Below are 20,552 nucleotides of genomic sequence, written 5' to 3' on the forward strand. Positions count from 1 at the left end.
AAATTGGTATACTGCAGCAAGAGGACAAGATTACTGTTGGAACTCCTCATGCAAAAGCTACAGTTTGACTTTATTTTTGTACATAATTGAACCTATAATTTAATACATACAACTGTAGAGATTGGAAAATATGGTAGGGTTCTTTCTGAATGTTTTTGGTTCCACTGTGCCAGGTGAAGATGAAATACATTATCCATGACATTGCTTTCTAATACTATTCATAGAGCTGCCAAGGTCTGGACAGAGGTGATAGGGAGAATTAGTATGAGGGAGGTAAACTGTATCTTCACCACATTAAGACAAGGCATGTAGTAGCTAGGAGGAGGGACGTCAGAGGATATTGGTTGGAGTTCAATAAAATTGAATCCCAGAGTAATAATAACTCACCAGTGAAGTGAATGGGAAACGCTGCTTTATGACATACAGATATTTTTGTTGCATCAGGGTTAACAAAGAGTAAAATTACAGTAAGTGAACCCCAAAAACAGGAGAAGCAGGAATCATTGGAAATGTTGCTGTACTGAATGCTTCTCCTGCCTGTTTCAAAATGGAATAATTATTACAGAGAATACAAGCAAACTATAATAAATAACTCCCACGACCAAGCAAATGGCCTCTTCACATCCAGAAGCTCCAGTGTTGAGTAGGGTCTAGTAGGTGAACTACTAGACCCTGGAGGACAAAGGCCAGCTCAGCGGGCACCTGGCCAGTAGAGGTTATTATTATTATTTATTTCTTAGCAGACGCCCTTATCCAGGGCGACTTACAATTGTTACAAGATATCACATTATTTTTACATACAATTACCCATTTATACAGTTGGGTGTTTTTTTACTGGAGCAATCTAGGTAAAGTACCTTGCTCAAGGGTACAGCAGCAGTGTCCCCCACCTGGCATTGAACCCACGACTCTCCGGTCAAGAGTCCAGAGCCCTAACCACTACTCCACACTGCTGCACTACAATGTACTACACTGAAGAGAAACAGCTACTAAGATATATATATATATATATATATATATATATATATATATATATATATATATATATATATATATATATATAACTGAATGTGAAGCGTATAACACCCATATTAGTCCTTGATCTAAAAGATATTTAATAAATGCTTCTCCATGGGTGAAAAGAACGATCGAGACAAGTCACGTCAAATGTGATTAATGTCAAATCTTATTGGCATAACCTCAGACAGTGGTCTGCTGCAGTGTTTCAGTGAACACAGCGGCACAGTGCAGCTGTCTGTGAGGAAACGTACTTACTCGAGGAGCTGCAGCCTGCTTTTGCAACCTTCACTGTCTCTTTATTGGTATTGTGTGTGTACAGTATGTATGTCTACAGGACGTGGTCATTTCCTCAGGAGCTGAAAGGAAATGATCCAGTGTTATAAAAAGGAATTGATCCACTTGGCGTGTCATGTTCTTGACAGTATATAAGCCCTAGAGGAGTTTGCTGTATGTTAGCTGGCTGTAAATGGTGGGTATTACCTTAAAAGGGTCATGCTTTTATATGTCAAACTAATTGAAAGACATGATCATACGTATAATTACTATAGATACAAGTTGCTATTCACTAGGGACATTCACTGCACAGTTTTGCTAAACTAAAGGTATCGTGACAAATTATTTCATTTCTTATTTTGTGTAGATAAAATAATTCAGGAGATCAATTTAAACTGGTAGGAACCTCAGGCAATTTAACAGAAAAGGTGCACGTTATACCAAGGCCTGTTGGTGGGATCAGCAGTCACTGACTGCATGGGAATACTCCTGCTTTCATTTACTGAAGCTGCTAACAGCTGTAGCAAATTCAAAAGGAATACCAACTTTGGACTGCAACAGCAGAGAGACAGCATCATCATTAAAATTAATACTGTAACAAATTATTCACAGGCAAGGTCTTAAATGAATGTCAACATTATTTAAAGAGTCAAAATATCATCGGTACTCCGCATCATTGGGGATGCACATGCATCAAGTAATGTCTGAAAGAATGCCATGTTTTGCGAGAGTATCCTTTTAATGAAATGAATTAGGGGTGGCTTTTGGTTCAATAGCTTGACTAAACAAAGGGATTATGCTTGCATATTTGTTATTGTATTTAAAAAATAATAATAAGGAACGTTGTTATGTCAGTTTTCTTTAAATTGGCAAAGGCACTGGATTAAAAAAAAAACTGTATCCCTATCTACCTGCCTCTCAGTGTGCTTTTAAGCTGTCTGTATGTGTGCTACTGTATGTGGTTTTTATATGTGTACTGTAAATGTATGTTACCTAAAGTACAGATTTGCAATGCAGTATGTTTGTATTACAGAATGACAGTTTGAATTTACACAGGCTAAAAAGTAGAAAGAAAAATCTAAATGGATTTCTGTATGTTTGTACCTTAACTTAGACTATTTCCCAAATTGTCAGACACTGCTAATGTTTAAAGTAACAGATACAGACAAAACACTTTACCTAATAAACACACAATAACACATAGGCAGTATATACTTTAAGAGTTTGGACTTAAATACCTCTGTAATATATACAAGCTGCATCTCTCTGTTGCAATTTAACAATTTAACCAGCTTGTTCACAGGGCCACCCTGCCTACCTATGGTGGCCCTGCACCCCATTGACAGTGTGATTGCAGGTGTTTCAGTTTGCTTCCTATAACTCCAGCATGTTTCAGATAAAAAGACTCTTGCAAAGATTCATGATAGGGGACACTTTTGTAGGATTTAATATTACCTGTTGTATTGAACGTACAATTGTGTATTTTTTGAGAGTATTGCTTTTCAGGTTTAATCTTCCACTGGGTCTAAATGACTTACTGTAGGCGTTGCTCACGGATATTTTAATATACGTGAACAACTCACAATCAGTTATTGTATTAAGGGACGTTTTTGTTGTCCTCTGTGGGTTTCCGTTGTGCAATTGATCCTGGATGCCCTGCATGCATTTGTCAATTTAATTGTACAAACTGTAGTCGTGCTTCCAGAAACCGAGCTTCTGTCAGTATGAATTACAATTCTTTACAAAACCCTTAGCATACAGTAAAGAAAATGGGAAGACAATTAATCAGTGCCTTTTCTTGAAGGCCAAGCACTTTGTGTAGGACAGTGCATCATTAACTAGCATTTGAAAGCACGCTGCTATTAGTACACACAGTATTGAGGGGGTCTGTTAGTATACCAGCCTTCTTGGAATAGCTATGGTATAGATTCCAGTATGTATTTATGGTGATTTTCAGCATGATGCAGAACAAGTGCTGGGGCTAGCTCTGTTAATTGATGAAGCCTGGTCTAAATGAAATTCCCTTAGTTATATGTTATGAGTAAATACTTCTGGTCGGGTAAAATAATAAAATGCACTTTATTTTGTTCCATTGCAGTGTTTTTAGTGAAAAGGAGCATTAAGGGATGTTATTTCCAATGGAGCTGTACTATACAGAATATGCATTTCACTGAGTACCCAGTGATGTAGTGCTGCATTATTCTAGGGCACTGAGCTCCTTGAACACACAGATACATATGATCATTTCCAACTGCAGTATTAAAGGCACAGACTCTGTGATTAACTGAAAAAAACACACCCCCAAAGGGGGGAATATTGTGGGGCATCAATGGGGAAGATGTGCATCTTATAAGAAACTAAGAGGCTGATCTGATCAACCTGTACACTGGTTAAGTCATATCTGGATTGCACCAGCTACTTATTTTAAAAGGAAATCCTGAGATAACAGGGAGATTTGTATTTTGCAATCCAGAGTGATTCCTCAGTGCTGTAAAATTCTCTAATAAAACACTTTCATCCTGGTAGGGTGTAGGTTGATCACAGTGTACGTTACTTTCTCACAAGTTTACCCGATATTTTGAATTGAGTATCTTGAAGTACTGGGTGACTTAGATGTATTGTATCACAGCCCCAACTATGGTGCATGACATTAAGAATGATTTGCTGCTAAACATTCCCTATACCAAGTATTTCAGGTATGCTTTATCATTCCTTCACCATGCCTTTCCTATGCTTTTTCAGTGGTGTGACGCCCTAAACTTTTATAACGACTGCATGCTGTAATATATCACCACACGCACTCGCAGTTGACATCCATGCTCTAATAGTCCTCCAGTTTGGAGAGCAGTATCATATTTCATATGTATAATTGCGATCTACTAGACAGTCCCTCTGAAACAACTGCAGTTTTTCACCCTTTGATAGCGGCACTCCCCCCCCCCCCCCCCCCAGTTTATATTGCCTGCAGTGCTACTATAAGTAAAACAATAAGAAACAACATAAATCAGTTTGGAGGGAAACAAACAAACAAAAAAACCTAAATAAACTGGCACAAAATGACTGGCAATGAGACCCAGTCGCTGAATTTTGTCCTAGGCACTGATTGCTTTAGCTCCGGGTCTACAGGCCCTGTGCAGGATTCTGGTTTCTTCTGAACCAGTGAAACAGCATGAACATGAACCATTCATCTTTCTGATTTAGCAAGAGTCTCTCTCTCTCTCTCTCTCTCTCTCTCTCTCTCTCTCTCTCTCTCTCTCTCTCTCTCTCTCTCTGTGTCTATCTATGAGGAAGGCTATTCAAAGCAAGCTCCAATCCAGGTAGATTTTGAGAAACCACTTAGAATGATTGGAAACATCATAGACATTTGAAGCTACTAGTTCTTTAATAAATGACAGTAGAGGTTTCCGTGAAATCACAGCACAATCAAAACACATTAATAAAGGTGAAATCATAGCACACTCAAAACACAATAATAAAGGTGAAATCATAGCACACTCTAACCACATTAATAAAGGGCCAGTTGGTAAATCAGGTCATTAGGGCTGGGGGAGAAGCTCAGGGCCTGGAAACAAGAGCGTGAATTTTTAATGCCAAAGTTCTTGAGTTGGGAGTATTACCACAGGCATTAGTGGGGTAGTAATGTAGTTACTTGTTACACAGAAGTCAACAATTAAGCAAAGCCCTTTACTAGGGGCTGCAAATGGAACCATAGGGTTGCCGTAGTAGAAACTCTGCTTCACTGTCCCTAGTGGTGTGTGAAGTACACTACACCACTGCTCGCTCAACAGAAGTCCCTCTGCTTAAAACCAGACTGGGTCAGTATTCTCCTAAGTACTTCTCCCCTGTTCCCTGTTTTCACTTTGCAGTCATTTCACTTGAGTTTTGCCTCTTTAAGATGCCATTGCTAAGACCTACATTTTAATTAACCATAGCCCGGGTTGAAATGTTACTTGAGGGAAACCGGTCCTGGTAGTCTGCATGTAATATGTGGTAGCATACTAATGACCCATTTGTTTGGATGTTGCAGATAGGTGCACTGTCTGGATCTTTGCACTCATTTATTGATGTCATCATTTTCTGGTCAGTTTCACAACCCTTCTGCAGTGTCAATAAGGACCAATTCCAAGAAATGCTGAATGCTGTGCACTGAACTATACTGAAGATGTAATTTCCCTAATACGTTATTGACGCTATGAAGAAAATGCCTATAACGACGTTTATCTTCGCAATAGCTGTAAATCAATGTGGAGTTGTTTAAAAAAGAAGACGCACGAAGCATGTCTGAAATAATTTGTATTGTACATTTTAAAGATTGTTTGCGTTGTATTTACTGGCAGTGTCACAACTCTACAGACGAGTTTTCGGGTTCTCCTGGGCCAGAAATGAGACGGCCACCGTGAGTAGATGAAGGCTCAAGCCGTTTAGTTTTTACAATAATTAAGTAATCACAAAATAAAATCGTAAGTGAGGGAAGGGGAAACTGGGAGTCGAAAATGAAAATAAACGTTTGCAAATTGTTCGTATTTGATTCCTGTGATCCTTTCCCTCTCGATCGCTATCTTTCCCCCCACACACCCTTCTCTGTCTCTTTTTGCAATCTCCTGGTCTTCTCCCTGCATTTCCATGACCTCGGTTCCCACGCGCCCCCCTACCCGCTCCCCCATTGTCTTTCGCGCCAAACCTGCACTCCAATTCACTGACACACACATCCACACACACACGCAACCCCTGCACGCATACACACTCAATGCACCCCCTGCACGCACACACACAACATGCAACCCCTTGCGCACACACACGAGTTGTACACTAGCCTGATTCCCCCCCGGATGGCTACAGTATTATTAATACTGCAGGAATCATTTTATAATAATAATAATAATAATAATAATAATAATAATAATAATAATAATAATAATAATAATAACATCTGGTCTTTGTCCAATTATTGCACGAAGGATAATGTTCGGTACTAGGCCACAAGGTGGAGTAATTGAGGAGGCAAGCGCTTTAAAAGCTGACACAAGCGAAAACTGTACTGAATGCCTAATCCAAAACCTAATAACAAAAAATAGAAATCCAAACCTTTATGATACACGGGCTCACTTTTTTTTCGCAGATTCCAAATAAACTGGATGGCTTATAAATGCATGATGAATGATGGTACAGTTGGTGCAAAAGGGTTCAAGATGAAGCTCTCGTCTTTCAACTCTGGATAAGTAATGTGTCAGAATACTAGGTGAAGATAAACAAATGACAATATGTATTCAGTTTCTTAAAACAACCTACAAAACAAACAAAGAAAGAAAGAAAGAAAGAAAAAAAGAAAGAAAGAAAGAAAGAAAGAAAAAGCTACAAAGTGTCATTTGAATAACCGGAATACTGTTTACATTATTATTATTATTATTATTATTATTATTATTATTATTATTATTATTATTATTATTATTATTATTATTATTCATAATAATAATACATATGTCCTGCAGTATTAATAATACGTTGTATTATTATTACGGTACAGTTCATTTGTACTTTTATATGTATAACGTTTAAAACAAGAACTTGTGTAGCATATTTTATAGTGAAGTTTATGCATTATTAACCCCTGTGCTCTACGGACAACCGATGACAGACAGACTATCTGCCTATGAATTCAGCTTGTCACCAATAATCTTGCAACCCTGTGAAGGCTCGTCTCAAGCCGCGCCCCCTCCAGCACACAGGCACCAGGCTTTGGTTACACTTAGCACCTGAGAACGAAGCATGCATGCTGTGCTTGGATGCTGTGTTTATTTTAAAGGGGTGAAATATCAACCGCTCTGGTCAAGGGATGTACAAAAAAAAGTTAGAGGGGTCCCTGACATTGTGCCACACTTCCTAACTTGATGATGAGCCTTTGCTGCCGGAGTGTATGTTGTCAGCTCAGATCGCATGGACCCTCCTCACGCTTCAGCTGAATATATATTTTTTGGTTCAACATATGCAGAGACGAGAGAGAGAGAGAGAGAGCGAGAAAAAAAATAGGAGGGGGCTTGTTGCTTTGGTGATTCACACGTTGCCTACTCCACTGCCCGAGAGCCGCCGTGAGTCCTTTTGGAGTGGGCTGCAATTTGCAGGTCGTGGTCTCGTAGCGCACAGCTTTGCAGTGAATGAGTGAGTGAGTGAGTGATAGGTTTTCTAACTATGTGTGCAGTCTATGGCTCGCTTTCTTTGCAATATCGTTCCTGTTGTGAGACTGGGATCTTAAAACAAACAAACAAACAAGAATAAAAACACAGACTCAAAAAACACAAATAATGAGGAAATGTAAGCTTGGATAACCCGAAAAAGCTTGCTGTGGACTGTGCTTCAGAGCGTGATAAGATAAAAGTAGACCATCCTGCTATTTTGGAACTGTAAAGACGATTCGTATCATGTTCATATTGTGAATATAAACATTTTACTATTGAATGTACAGAATGCCGGGGTAGACTTTTATGCCGACTCTCAAATGTGTCGCTACCGAAGCTGAGTTACTCCGGTAACCTATTTCTTTTTTTTTTTTTTTTTTTTTTGCCTGTTGTCTTCAAACTAACAGCTACAGAGAGTAGCATGGCTTTGGACGACACTCGTGAAAAAAGCTTATCTTTCACGCCAATGGTAATAGAAGACACAATGAGGAACGGCAGGGGCCTTTCAGATCAGTGGGCGGACACCGTAGTGGTAAGACCCAGGACCACGGAGCGGCACATCACCGTACACAAACGACTGGTTCTGGCTTTCGCTATCTCCATTCTGACCCTCATCGTTGTGACCGTCATCGCTGTGCTCCTCAGTGTCAAATCCGAAGAGTGCAACGCGGACAGCACCGCCAGCGCCTCTCATGGGAACCTCACCAAGTTCAACCAGTCAAGGGACGCGCTTTTCAACCACAGGGGCGAAGACTCCTTCCAGCCCTGGCGGCAGTTGAGGTTACCCGGTTCACTGAGACCTCTCCAGTATGACCTGCACATTACCGTCTTCATGGACAACTTTACTTTCTCTGGAGAGGTCAGCATTGAACTGCAGTGTCTCAACTCCACAAAGTACGTCGTCCTGCATGCGGACAGGCTGGCGGTGCAGAAAGCAGTGGTGTACTCAGAAGGCAAAAAGACTAGAGCGCTCAAGATTCACCGGCACTTCAGATATCCAGCGAACCAAGTTTTTGTTATCGCTATGCACAGAGAACTAGAGCCCCAGAAAAATTACAAAGTAAACATAACTTTTCAAGCTCACATTGAGGATGAACTTCTTGGTTTTTTTCGCAGTTCCTATGTATTGTACGGAGAAAAAAGGTACGGAATAAAACTAAAATGATATGTATTATTGATGGTTCTAAATACATTTCGAATATGTGAGATTGATCTTTAGATGCATTCTTCGTACTACTCCAGGGCAGATAATGCGGTTTTAAGGTCATAAAAATGTGTTTAGACAGCATTATTATTCGGGACTCTTGACAGGTTAGCTAGCTCTCGGTCTAACATTATTCGGGACTCTTGACAGGTTAGCTAGCTCTCGGTCTAACATTATTCGGGACTCTTGACAGGTTAGCTAGCTCTCGGTCTAACATTATTCGGGACTCTTGACAGGTTAGCTAGCTCTCGGTCTAACATTATTCGGGACTCTTGACAGGTTAGCTAGCTCTCGGTTTAACATTATTCGGGACTCTTGTCAGGTTAGCTAGCTCTCGGTTTTAATTGCAGTTGGTGTTTATTTTTTGACAGATGTTTGGAACCTCCTGCATTATCACAGAATGAATACTGTACCAAACCGAGTCATTAAACGTCACAGTGTCAAGCATGACTCGATTGAATGCGCAAGCACCCCCCTGACCAGGCTGTCTTTAATTGCTCATTGGTATGGGTTAGACTAATATATAGTATGTACAGCTATGGACACACGTTTTGCATCACCTCGTATTTTAGGATTGAGACAAAAAAAAAACAAAAACAAAAAAAAAAAACACGATATGAACACAATTTAGATATTATTTAACATCATGTTATCAAGCCATAATAGTAGTACAGTATTTCAAGTTAGATTTTGAAATGTCACATGTTTAAAATTGTCAGTTAAGTATATGGAAACTACAAAGCTGTATGTTTTTTGATATGTTAACGTAACATTATTCAGCAGGTTTCAATCGACTTTATGAAGCAAAATTACGTATAGGGTGGTGCAAAACCTTTGGTCATAGCTGTATAAGGTAGAGACCTAAAAGCAGCCTTTAGATAAACAACCAATTTGGTGCGAATTGCATTCTTTTATTTACATTTAACCCACATAACTATTGTACGCGTTAACGTTATAAAATACATGAATATTGGAATACTGTTGAGCTTTAAAAGAACCATCGACCCGGCAACTCTGCCCCATTCCTTTGCCGCCTCTTCGGTATAAACACGCATGACCTAATGTCAAAAGATAGCAGAGTGGCATAAGCTGTCTGAGCTCATGAGCTACAAGTTTGCTTCCAGACGTGAATGTAAAGCACACTCATAACAATGTAGGGGATCAGTTTGCCAACATAAAACATAGGCTAGATTAAGAAATAGTCCAGTCTTCCAAACCACCCCTCCACACTTCCAGTACCAACACCTGACAGATTATCTGCAAATCAAACTGGTCACGCAACTGTTTCCATTAGATATCACTGCCACTTTCATTTTCTTGTTTATGTACTGTATAGATTTCTAATGAAGTTTGCCCCAGTACAGGATTGCATTCCACACAAGGAATTTTAAAAAACACGTTCACTCACTATAGGGTGTAGGTGGCTACAGTGGTACAGTTTGTGCACTTTTAATGAAATGTACACTAGTGTATATAGGCATATGCAAATGTAAGCCTTTGGATATGTTTCACTTTTGCATTAATATCCAGACAAAGTTGCATTACACATGAAGTTGAAGTGCTTAGGGCAGGTACTGAACTCCAAGGATTAGTTCAGAAAGGCAATTTAATGACATTTTGTTTTTGCTAATCCCCTTAGCACCTGCAGACTTCTTCCAAGTTAACTTTTGTTTTATTTATTAGACCAAAATATGTACTTTACTGATACTTTCCATTAATTAACCTCATTATTATTTCTAATGATAACCTCTGCTGTGAACACAATGACAGTTTAAGTGTAACATGCTAGTTTGTCAGCCACCTGAATACTGAACCCAGCTTGAGGCCTAGTTGCTGAGGATATTAAACAGATTATGTTGCAGTATTAAGTCTGAATTTTTTTTCCTTGGCACTGAAACGTACATTCTATCCTGAGTAGCAGAAAAAACATTTATGAAAAAAATCAAGGACAACAGTATATGAAGTTAATTCAGTCTTTATTAATAAACAAATCACTCTGTCGCTAGTAATACAAATGTCATGCTCTATTCCCACCGTTAGTTGTTTTCATAAACATTATGGTGCCATTGGTAGTTATTGTAGCTATTATTGTGGGATGTAAATGTAGTACACATATCTTAGTGCTTATTTCAATCAGCAACACATCCTTTGATGGGCCACAGGGTGTGTAGTGGATACTTCTGGTGGCAGTTTTCTAAATGTAAGCACCAGCCATCTGTTGATCAGTCAACGATGTGTTTATTCCAATCTAGCCTATGCCAGCTCCACCAATGACTCCCACACAGCCATGTCACTTTTGGAACATTTTCAAAGTAGTTAAGAAGTTATATTTTTGTCTTTCTTAGATGCAAAGAAAGATGTTCTTGGGATAAATAAAGGAAACACAGTAACAGCACTCCATGGTCCATCTCAGGGGTGTTAGAGTTGAAATGTTTCAATGTGTGTAAACGTTCAATTTGTCTTTGTTTAACCGTTTCGTGTTTACATAGTACAGCAGTAAGTGTACAGTGTAAGCTCATTTATTTCATAGTACAGCAGTAAGTGTACAGTGTAAGCTCATTTATTTCATAGTACAGCAGTAAGTGTACAGTGTAAGCTCATTTATTTCATAGTACAGCAGTAAGTGTACAGTGTAAGCTCATTTATTTCATAGTACAGCAGTAAGTGTACAGTGTAAGCTCATTTATTTCATAGTACAGCAGTAAGTGTACAGTGTAAGCTCATTTATTTCATAGTACAGCAGTAAGAGTACAGTGTAAGCTCATTTATTTCATAGTACAGCAGTAAGTGTACAGTGTAAGCTCATTTATTTCATATGTCTTCATGGTGGTTTCCTTATGCAATTAAATGCTGTACACATATACAGGGATGCGTTCTCAACGCTGTTAAACTCCAGTTCGTCATTAGCATGTTTTTTCAGAAAGGAGAAATGCACCCAACAAGGTTACCAAACCAGAAATAAACAACAAAGACTTTTAATTCAGGGGCTTGTATGAAACAATGTATTAAGTTTCTTATTCGTTTTATACATTTAATTGCAGTTTTTTTTGCATTCTACAAAATTGTGCTAATCGCAATTAGGATTTAATAGCTTTGAGAATCTAGCTCCAGTCTTTTACATGAATACATGTTACAGAAACATAAAGCATGATGATGAACTTCGTATAATGGCTTTCTGATTGATTGGTAACAAACATTCCACAATAGGTTAACATAAAAAAAAATGTGAATGTGTTTGATACTAATGAGAACATTAAAAAATGTGAATGTGTTTAATACTAATGTGTTGAAATGCTTGAAAAATTATACAGACAGATAACAGCTGTATTCCATCTGCTAGAGGTCCTAGATCAGTTTCCTTGTGCAGAGAAGAAGGATTGAATTCAGAAAATGTTGCCAGGAATGGCCCTGCATTTCAATATAGCAGTGCCTCTTTTTGCACTCCTTGGAAGCACTACATTGAAATACTTCTTGAAGTGGTTTATAGGGGGTCTATAAAATTGATTTAAAACAGAGGCGGGTCGAAATGCAGCTGTTGTTTAGATAATCAAAGCAGAGCCCTTTGTGTGCCAAGTCTATGCAAATCAAACATCTTAACAGGGACCAGTCTAGCCGGGGGTCAACCTGTGATAGTATTTTGAAGTGATGAATGGGAAATCAGTCAAGGGGATGCTGCAGCACTTGTGGATGCTTGTGAGGCAGGAATGCAAGTGCAGGGTTATCTGCATCAGATCTGTAAGACCCCACCTGGATGAGCAGTGGTTTGAAGGGCCAGCTGTTCCAGGAAACACAAGTCTATTTATTCACTTCCTGAAGCCACAGAGAGATGCTGAGAAGCTTGTCATCGGTACTCATCAAACCCTGGAGTTCAGCGAGGAAGATGCTGGTGATTCATGGAAATTGTCCAATATGGAAATGAGAAAGTGCCAGTGCACGAGAGTGGAGACCATTTAAGTATAGTTCATTTTTGTTTTGTTTTTACATGTACAGATGAACAGAGTATCATATTCTAGGTCATGGAAACCTACTTTTAACATGAGTTCTGATCTCTGCTTGGTTGGGAAATGAAAATGCATTTGTTGGTGTTTGTTCTGCTGCCTTTCTTTTTCATATTACCGAGCTGTTGAAGTCTTTATCTTGTTAATTGTTCTTTTACAGCTCTAATATTATTCTGCATATTTTTTATAATGTCAAGGCGTACTATAATTAGGTGGTTGACATTTTCTTTCTTTGAGCAATTGTCTCTTTATTGTGTTCTTTTGTTGCTTTAGCTAATTATTTATTCCTTGTCTTTGTTTCAGGAATCTTGCAGTAACCCAGTTTTCTCCCACTCATGCAAGAAAGGCCTTTCCCTGTCTTGACGAACCTATCTATAAAGCAACATTTAAAATCAGCATTAAGCACGAAAGCACATATTTGTCTCTGTCCAACATGCCGGTCGAAGCCTCGATTTCTGAAGAAGATGGATGGGTCACTGAATATTTTTCTAGGACTCCTCGAATGTCCACTTACTATCTTGCCTGGGCAGTGTGCAATTTCACATTCAAGGAAACTGTTACAGATAGCGGTATCACAGTAAGTACCTTTTCTGTTACTTTTAATACATATTGATTGCACAGTCCCTCAGACTTAAGAGACTATGCAATGGTGTCAGGCCATAGAAATTGCCTTTGGCTCTAGCAGAATACAATCTTTACACTATGTACTGTAAGAACCACACTAAACAGGCAAGCCACTATCTGACCACAAACTACAGCAGTTTGTCACACAGTGGATTTTAAAATATGAAGCTGGAGGGCCGGAGAAGCATAATAGGGTGCTGTTGTTAATAAAATAACCCCTCATGCAGCAGCAAATTATTATTATTATATTGGACTAAATTTGGAAGTTTCTTGCATGAACATGATTGGCTGTACTGTAGGTATAATGCATGCACCTGTATTCTGATTGGTTGCCGCAATGCAACACAAACCTCTGATTGGTTTGAGGTTAGTTTGGCTTGTCATAATGTCTGCTATATTAATTATTCCTATTCAATAATATTTGCTCTTGTGTTATATGTAGAGCTGCTGACTTTAATTATATAAACACTTGCTTAGCTCACTACTCCTAAACAGTAAGCCATTCAGGAAACATTTTTAGAATTTTAATCACATCTTTTAAATTGTGAGCTGTATCCCATATTGAAATGACATATCCTATTATATATATGGATTGAACTATTAGATAGACACTTACCTCCCAGTTAGCTAATGCATGGTCACATGACTGAAAATTATGCTGTTTCCAAAAAAATAAGGTCTGCAGTCAAGCAGTCAATAGTGCCCTCTGACACCAGCCCAGAAAACACAAAATGGCAGAGCAGCCACAGAGTTCTCTAGATGAAGATGTTTTAATGATTTAACAGATAAGAATTTATCAAACAGATATTGACTGCAGTGTTCACCTTATATCGGAAAACAGTTCCCCTTGGGTTGAAATATACAACATTACTAAACAACAGTTTAAGAAGTTGCTAAATACACTATTGTGGAAAGTTAATTTGGTTTAATTCAGCTTTTATCTTAGAGGGCCCTGTTTTAAAACAAGTGCAAAAGCAAAGATCATTTATTTGGGGAATTTATTTAAAGACAAAAAAAAGAATGGAAAAAAAGAAAAGAAAATAGCGCAAAACAACTTAGATGCAGGAAGGAGGGGGGGGGGGGTTTCTCAGAAGTTCCACGCCTGTTTTATCTTGTTAAAATGTAACTGAAGAGTTAGGCTAAAAATAGAAACACGCAAACATACAATAAATAAATAAATAAATAAGCGGCACATCAAAGAACCCGTGTAAATAGACCAGCTGTCAAGAGAAATTGAATGCACAGGGTTTTTTTTTTAATGACTAAACATAACAATACTAGGAAACAGAATTCACAATTGATTTGAAAGTTAGAAGGCTCTCAATGCATTATTTGAAAAGGTTTTTACATATTGCAAAACATTGTATCTTTATTTCACAAACCGAAATATATTTCTGACATAGTAAATATAAAAAAGAATAAAGCACAAAAGGGTAAACAAAAAAAAAAAATCACCTCTATGCTGAGTTTTGTTTGATTTCCATTAAACCCCCTAATTACAGGAATGAATACATGGAAATACACAATGTTGTATTCATGCTGCTGATGTTCAGTGATTGCCATGTAGAAACCATTAGCATGTGCAACCTGCAGTGCTTTTGAAATGAAGAACGCAATGCATTTAGATCAGACTAAAGTAGTTTCACACTGGAGATTTTGCAGCGAATAATGTGATTGGTATGTGCGATGGGGGCAACGAATTTTGGGACAACTTGGTTAATTAGTTGAAGGCTTGACCCTGTTTACATTTTCAAGATGTGAGATGATACACAAAACAAGGTCAATTGTCACACTTTTGACTCCTGTCATTCCATGGGAGCAGGCAAAATAAAGCTCCAATCAGCAAGCAGAGCTATTAAATTGACTTCTCTTGCGCTCCTGGAAATTAGGAATCTGTATCTCAGAAAACAAACAATCAAACAAACAGCTATTTACAACTGCACAGCATCTGCCTTACAGCAGATTTAGCAGCCAATTTTACAGAGTGATTTGTATAGATGTCTGAAGGCATACAGTAAGTACAGCTTCCACTCTTACAGATGTTTGTAAATGTGTGCACTTATCTGCAGTAGACTCAATTGTACTGTTTGACCTAACTCTGTTTCCATACTTGGCTTTAATGTGATAGTGAGTGTTCCCTTGGGCTGGACTCTCTACTGTTCACCTTCACAGCAAAGTGGACCCGGGGAGAGAGTTCACCTATCTGTTCTGTTAAAAGAGCAATTCCTACCCCCGGAGGTGGTTTCGATACACAATTAATTGCAAAATAAAAAAGTACAGTGCAGTAAAACTAGTGTAGCAGAGTTAATAGATTTTTTCCTAAACGTTTCACCATTATTGTTATTTTATTCAGTATTCTTTCCATATACATTAATTTTGTACACATGTATTCTCGCACACATTACATTGTAGTGCATCATAAACAAGTAACAGCACTCTAAGATATGTTAAAGTTTACACACCCTGGCTCCTTACATGAACACCCACTCCTGTGTACTCTGCACACCCTGGCTCCTTACATGAACACCCACTCCTGTGTACTCTGCACACCCTGGCTCCTTACTCCCTACATGAACACCCACCTGACTACATGGTTCTGAAGTTAGTGGTTGTTTAAAATCATTGAATTCAGCTGCTTTTCTGCATCTGGGTCATGCCGCTTGGATCCTGATGTTTGTACTGATGTGCAGATCAAGTGTAGTTTAATGTGCTGTCAAATGCAGGGTTCAGCCAATGTTTCATTTACACATTCAATGACTAGCTTAATATTTGGTAGATTGTGACACCCTCCCTGTAGTTGATGCAAAGATTTTCAAATTTACAGGGGGCTAAATGAAGCTTGAGTAATTAGAAGTTTCTGTGAGCTAATTTTATAATGAAATATTGTCTACTTGACAGAAACAAACAAACAAAAAAAAATATACAGCTGACCCCATGGGATTACAGGAAATACATAAACCCTAATGTTTCCTTTTTTATTTGTATTTTTTGTATAGATACGGCTCTATGCCAGACCTGACGCAATCCAAAGAGGATCGGGAGACTATGCGCTGCATATCACAAAGAGACTTCTAGGGTTTTATGAAGACTATTTCAAAGTGAAGTATTCTCTACCCAAACTAGGTAGGCTAACTGGTACATTTCTCAGTGTATGTATGTGTGAATGTATGAAAAAATGGGGTTCAGCTGAAAGCGTCAGTTTCTTTTTTTATGTTCTGGTGTTGCATGCTTTGAACAAACAGAATGGCATTTCATAAACATGCTGTTACTACACCCTGCAGTCTGCGCTGCTTTGTAGTGCTGCGAGATGGGATGTATCTTAGAGTTCATGAAAAGCTAATCACCTGTTCTTCAGCTACAGTAGTGCTAGTTTTGCAATCAATTGTTAGATAGTTAATAATCAATAGTAATCAATGCGTTGAGAATACTTTATTATTCAATAGCAAGAGGCAGGGAATGAAAATTGTGTAAACTCTTCACAAAGCCTACAAGCAACTGAAAACATCCATGCGCTAGTATAACAATGTATACATCATGTCGTTATCGATCGATGAATGCTTAATTGAGGCTCGCAAAATAAAAGTCATGACAACTAATAATAGATAAATCGATTCATTTTTGCATCTCTATGGTTTCAGAAACTTGAACAACCATTTAGCTGTGTGAATGTAGCGTTACTAGTTAATTAACTAATTAAACTTTATATCACTGTTTTCTTAATATTTACTTTCTATCCCATTCTGTGTTCTTTGTCATGCTCCATTGTGTTTCTGCTTAGATCAGTATTTACCTAGCTTGCTAACTAATGTCTTCTATCAATCACTGTGCAACTCTAATTTCTGCCCCCTCTGTAACTGTGGCAACTTTCATAGTCTGTACAAGCCTTTTTGCTGAAGTCTGTGGGGTATGTTTTGCCACTTTTCCCAACAGATCAGTTTCAGCTGCTCAATAACTTGAAGCCTGCTCCTATTCCCAACCCACTCAACTCAATATCTCGATTTGATTCAGTGAAGATAATCTGGGAAACCGTTTATTGCACGCTATTACTTATGGTGGGCACTACTGTGCAGTATATGCCAAAGGTTTTAATGAGCAAGCCCTTTCACACGTTTGGAACAAAAATGTATCCATTTTCTAGGAACACAGCTATTATTGCCCATTTGTAATCCAAACAAACTCTTTTGGTATCCGTAAATAGGGGAAATATATTAATATGCAAGACATTCCAGGGGTGCACCAGATCCATTTATCAATTTACTACCTTTTTTGACATTTAACAAGATATATCGAACTTGAATAGGAATTGAAAACATTTTGTGAACAGGTACCTAAGCAGCAAACTTGGCAGAACCTGGAAACTGTCACAAAGGGTTAACTAATAAAAACTATTCACAAATTACACTAACGCCTGAAACTAAATGGAATATTTATTTTTTTGTGGTTATATAAGGCGCCATCTGGGTAATGGGTGCAAGCAGCAGTTGCTTGCCCTCAGGAACATTAGGAGAGGCACTGCTGTCCAAATAAAAATATGAAGACGAGAGCAAGCGGAAAATACGTGATGCAAGAAAATCTTTTAGCAGAGCCCTTGAAACTGTTCTAGAAACCAAAAGGGTAGCTGAACTGCCGACATTCTGTTAGTGTTGAAATCGGCAACAAGCTATCAACTGTTGTAGGGAGGTCTTCTGGTGGAAAGTGGGAGTCTGTGACACACGCAGGTTCTCATGTCTTTCGAGAAGCGCTTTAGCTATTCCTGTTTTACAAGGGAAGCAAGCTGTCATATACAGGGGGCTGATCATAATTACACACCCAGCTTTAACCTGTCAGTGCCTTTGAGGAGAGGTCTTGTCGTTTTACTATCTCTCCTAAGGCAGGAATCACGAGAGGTCTTGTCATAAATATATTGTTAAACATAAAGGTTGTAACAGTGTGTCACCTACAACAAATAAATAAAGAGCTGCCTCTATCTGTCCATGTCGAGTCCCATTTGAATCTTTTTAGGAGGCTGAATTCTAATGGATGTTGTAGCCAACTGGGTTTTAATGAAGACATTGATTCTTTCATTGAAATTTGTTAGTGCACGAGTTGGGGGAATAACAGCAGTAAAAGACAAAAACTTTTTTTCAGGGAACACAAAAAAAATACAATGTCAAAAATACATAGCTGAAAGGACTGTGTTAAAATAAGTAGGCTTCCATTTTGATGAACTGCAGTTGGTTTTGTTGGTACAGTACTAAATTTTCAACAGAAGTAGTATTTTAATTCAGAACGATATGATTCTGAAAATGTCACTTGCCAAAAGAGACGTCTGGACACGTGGACTGTAATACAGTACATACTTTTAAATCCGGTACGTATTGTAACAGTATGTGAAATTCCCCATTAACGACCCAACAGCAAAATAAAATCAAAATGTTGATTCTGAGTGTCGTATATCCGAATGCTGACTGTATAACCCTTTTTTTTCATTGTATTGTCCTGTGCTGTATATATGCAGCATTATTAGGTTACGTGATGATAAAGTGCTTTGGTAAAGTACTACAGTGTGTCCTGATTTTGGTGCCTGGGTGTTTCTTACTTAGATTTTATATCTGTATGTGTCATGCTGCTAGGACTTAAAAGTAAAGTAGCTTTTCAGGAAATGGATGATAAATAAAACAATACTGTTCCGGTGACATATTTGATTTTCAAAGAATATTCATCTGTCAGTTTATAAACAGACCTTAATGTCACAGTCTCTCCATTCCCAATAACTATTTCAAAATGTGATGATCTTGTATTATTTCGGTCTTGTGAATAGGCTGAAACAGAACTGAAGGCTGTTAATTAATTGTACTGTCAGGGAAATATTGGATGAATGTGAATGCATTTTAAAATGGGAATTACATTGTCGATCCTTGACCTTTGCTTAATACCCGTTGAGGGTTGGATTGTCGAATGCAGGTGGATCTGAGGCCAGTCCCAGTTGGATAAGAGAATGAGATGAGATTGATTTTTATAGACGGGTTTCGTGGTGCGATGGAAACATGACATTTTTTTGGAGTAAACATAACCTTGGGGAGGGGGACAGGGGGGATTAAAGGCGTTGGTTAGATTAGATGAGTCAGACTGCCAAGCAAAAACATTTTTTTTTCTGAAGCACATCTATTCCCTCACACACTCCTGTGTGCTTATGAGACTGACAATGCTTTGACAAAAGCTGCATTCAAGGCAGCCATAAAGGTCGTGTCAGAGGTTGAATCATTAGTGTTGCTTTTAAGACTTCAAGATCAGGCATGCTTGCTTGGCCAGTGAGTTGTTAAAGGCGACTGTTGTTAATTTAGCTGTTTGTATTTTTTTTTTAAATGTTTAAGCGCTTACTTCTGTTTATCACACTACTGCCATATTCACACATCACATGTTTGAAACGTGTTTGGGAAGGAAGTCAGTGACAGTCAACATGTTTGCAATGTCTGCCGATCGCAGGTCGTGTGGATATATTAATAAAAATTGCACAGTAACTCTGCACTTTCAAGCTGGTCATGGAACCCTGCTGTGAGAAACAGAACTATCAAAATCAGTCAGCACTGTTGGGAACAGACTGAATCAGTCCATTGATTAATTCCAAAATAGTAACAATGATCAGCTGGCAATCAGTGGCACAGATAACTTGTCATTGTGATATGGAGGCCGAAACAAACAAGAGACTACTTTCACAAAAAATAAGTTAATTTGCTTTGCTGTTTTTGCTGGTTGGTTTGTACAACTGTTCTGAGGTGAAGTCTGTGAAGAAGTTTGTGTTTAGTACCTATAGGAAGCATTATGTGCAACACAATCATAATATTATTATTATTATTATTATTATTATTATTATTATTATTATTATTATTATTATTATTATTATTATTATTAACTATAATGTCTACCAGAAGAAATGTAGGATTTTCTTTTTAAGATCAACAAGCCAGTAAGAAGGGCCATCCTATCTCCAAGAACTACTAACTATTCGTTCTTTGAGATCAGAAAATGCTAATTTTTAGTTATTCCAAAAAAAATCTTAAATCAGCTGTGTGCTCCTCGTTTGTGGGACTCTATTCGGGTTGACATGGGGCAGGTTGAAACGTTGGATTCTTTTAAAGTATACATTGAAAACATGCTTTTTTGAGTGTGCTTTTATATAATTGGTTGTAGCTGGAGTATATTGTACATATGAGCTCTCTTGTTCTGTTTTTAATTTTGTACAGCTCTCTGGGATGCCGTGGTACATTACAAATGAATTTG

At 38.2% G+C, this 20,552-nt stretch overlaps 1 protein-coding gene across 1 annotated transcript in view; it reads left to right on the top strand.

The window, feature by feature from the left end:
• The first annotated feature begins 7,048 nt into the window (after positions 1 to 7,048).
• Positions 7,049 to 20,552, top strand: part of LOC117419986 (thyrotropin-releasing hormone-degrading ectoenzyme-like) — a 97,068-nt gene continuing 83,564 nt past the window's right edge. Inside the window, exons 1-3 of the mRNA XM_034033455.3 lie at positions 7,049 to 8,609; positions 12,972 to 13,245; positions 16,289 to 16,415. Coding sequence (XP_033889346.3) covers positions 7,888 to 8,609; positions 12,972 to 13,245; positions 16,289 to 16,415 — 1,123 coding nt within the window. The 5' untranslated portion in view covers positions 7,049 to 7,887. The remainder of the gene's footprint in view (positions 8,610 to 12,971; positions 13,246 to 16,288; positions 16,416 to 20,552) is intronic.

This window comes from Acipenser ruthenus, chromosome 14 (assembly GCF_902713425.1).
Source record: "Acipenser ruthenus chromosome 14, fAciRut3.2 maternal haplotype, whole genome shotgun sequence".
Taxonomy (NCBI): domain Eukaryota; kingdom Metazoa; phylum Chordata; class Actinopteri; order Acipenseriformes; family Acipenseridae; genus Acipenser; species Acipenser ruthenus.